The following is a 1866-nucleotide window of genomic DNA, read 5'->3' as shown; positions in this document are numbered from 1 at the left end:
GGAGGGAGCGCCTCGCCGGGTGAGCTGGGTGCGCCGGGCCGTTGAGGTGGGGGTGCCAGCCTTTTGTCATTGTTCATGCTGCGGTTTTCTTCTGTGCGTTTTCTTCTCAGTAACGGAAATAATAAAAGCAGTAGCTGATGCCCGCCAAGAGTGCTCCGGTGCCAGGCAGCGGACTGGCGCATCGCCCGAACGCACCCGCGCATCCCTGCTAACGGAGAGGGTGGTTCCCGCTCTGTCCGGGGGAAACCGAGGCAGGGTGGCGAGGCCATTGTCCAGGTGTAACTGGGCCTGGGGCTTGGATCAGGATTCCCTTCCCGGCTCTACTACTTTCTGTTGTGACTTTGGGCAGGTCACGACGTCCTGATTCTCAGTCTCCGTCACGTTTGTAAATGCGAAGATTAAAAATACTGCCTGGAAAGCACTCAGCGCTTCCTGGGAGGAGGTGCGCGTCGCCGCGTGACCGAGGCCTTACACGGCAGCTTCCCCTGGGCTGGTCGAGGCACCCGCTGGAGCTGGCCCAGGAGAGCCCCAGGTTGGCTCCATGCCACGGGCACCCTGAGGAGTCGCAGCAGATCGCAGGCCTGGAGGCCCTCACACTTGCCTGGCTGCCCCAGGCGGCCTCTGCCCCTGCTCTCTCTGGGGCAGGCACGGTTTCCACCCCTCCCACCGGGGGTTTGTGTTTGGGCAGCGACGGCTGTTTCTGTCTGTGGATGCCATTGGAGGCGGCACCTGTGGAGTATTATTTAGGAGGGACAGCAAAGCTCTGGCATGTGTCTTGGGTGGGGACAGTGTCTTAATCCTGTTACTTTGGGTAAAGTCCCGGCGAAGATGTAGTAAGAGGCTGGGAAAGCTGAGTGGTTGGATTATGCCCACAGTTTCTTGGGGAGAACATAGCACTCCACGGAAGGGCCATTCAGGGCAAGCAGTGGGGTCTGTCACGAGGGTGGAGATGCGGGGAAGCCTCGTTATCACGGCTTCCACAGGGAGGAAAGGGCGAGGCAGGGCAGTCAGGCTGAGGATCAGCTAGCTAGGCTGGAAGGTGGCACCCGAGGAAACTGGATATTCATTGCAACTGTTAGGGCGTGCAGTTTAAAGCTAGCTAAGGACTCCAGACATCCATGGGTGAGTCACTGTTTGCCTAGAGGTAGCTGAGAGGCCCTCAAGTGGAAGTTAAAGAGTCGAAGTGCAGAAATAGAAGTGTGGAGAAGGGATGGAGGTTGGCAAATTGCCCTAGTGAATGCTTGTCTTGGTTTACGTCATTATGTGGGGTGGCTTTTTTGAGACCTGATGGATGTTATGGGCGGTTGTAACTTCCTCTGTCCAAGCCATCTCCTGACACCAGGGTTCCTCTTGACACCTTTTTCCTCTGCAGACCCACTGTGTCCACACTGCTCTCCCTGGGCAGGAGCACTGAGGAGGAAGGGATGGCTGTGGATCTGCTGCCCGCTCAGGTGAGAGTGAGTGAAGTTTGTCTTTTTCATCCGTTGGCTTCTGGATGCAGAGATGGTAGACACGTTTCCAGACTCTGGCCAGGTACTTTTTGGTCCAACTAAAACGATGAAGAATCCGGAGCCTCAAAAGTTTTTCCCAGTGTCTTGGGCTTAGTGAGGGGCTGCTGAGGAATGTGCCTCTTTTGTCCCCAGACCACTCTTAATTCACCCCACTCACTTTGTGATCAACATTTGAGGCAGTTCTGAGCATATGCTTCCGGCTGCAGTGGAGCTTGCTGGGGAGAATGGGGCATGAAGCTGTCTTGTCTTCACAGAGGATATAGTCACACTTGGGGCTAAGATGTGGAAGGGCTGGAAGACACTCTCCACAAGCATTTACTGAGCCCTGTGTACAGGATCCTGTGCAGCACACAGG

The 1866-nt window shown here is 56.0% G+C and overlaps 1 protein-coding gene across 1 annotated transcript in view; it reads left to right on the top strand.

Annotated features, from left to right (window-relative positions):
• Window positions 1-6: 6 nt before the first annotated feature.
• Window positions 7-1866, top strand: part of ZNF354C (zinc finger protein 354C) — an 18628-nt gene continuing 16768 nt past the window's right edge. Inside the window, exons 1-2 of the mRNA XM_011976877.1 lie at window positions 7-19; window positions 1373-1451. Coding sequence (XP_011832267.1) covers window positions 1425-1451 — 27 coding nt within the window. The 5' untranslated portion in view covers window positions 7-19; window positions 1373-1424. The remainder of the gene's footprint in view (window positions 20-1372; window positions 1452-1866) is intronic.

The sequence above is a fragment of the Mandrillus leucophaeus genome, unplaced genomic scaffold (genome assembly GCF_000951045.1).
Source record: "Mandrillus leucophaeus isolate KB7577 unplaced genomic scaffold, Mleu.le_1.0 Scaffold170, whole genome shotgun sequence".
Classification (NCBI taxonomy): domain Eukaryota; kingdom Metazoa; phylum Chordata; class Mammalia; order Primates; family Cercopithecidae; genus Mandrillus; species Mandrillus leucophaeus.
This window is presented reverse-complemented; position numbering and strand designations above follow the sequence as displayed.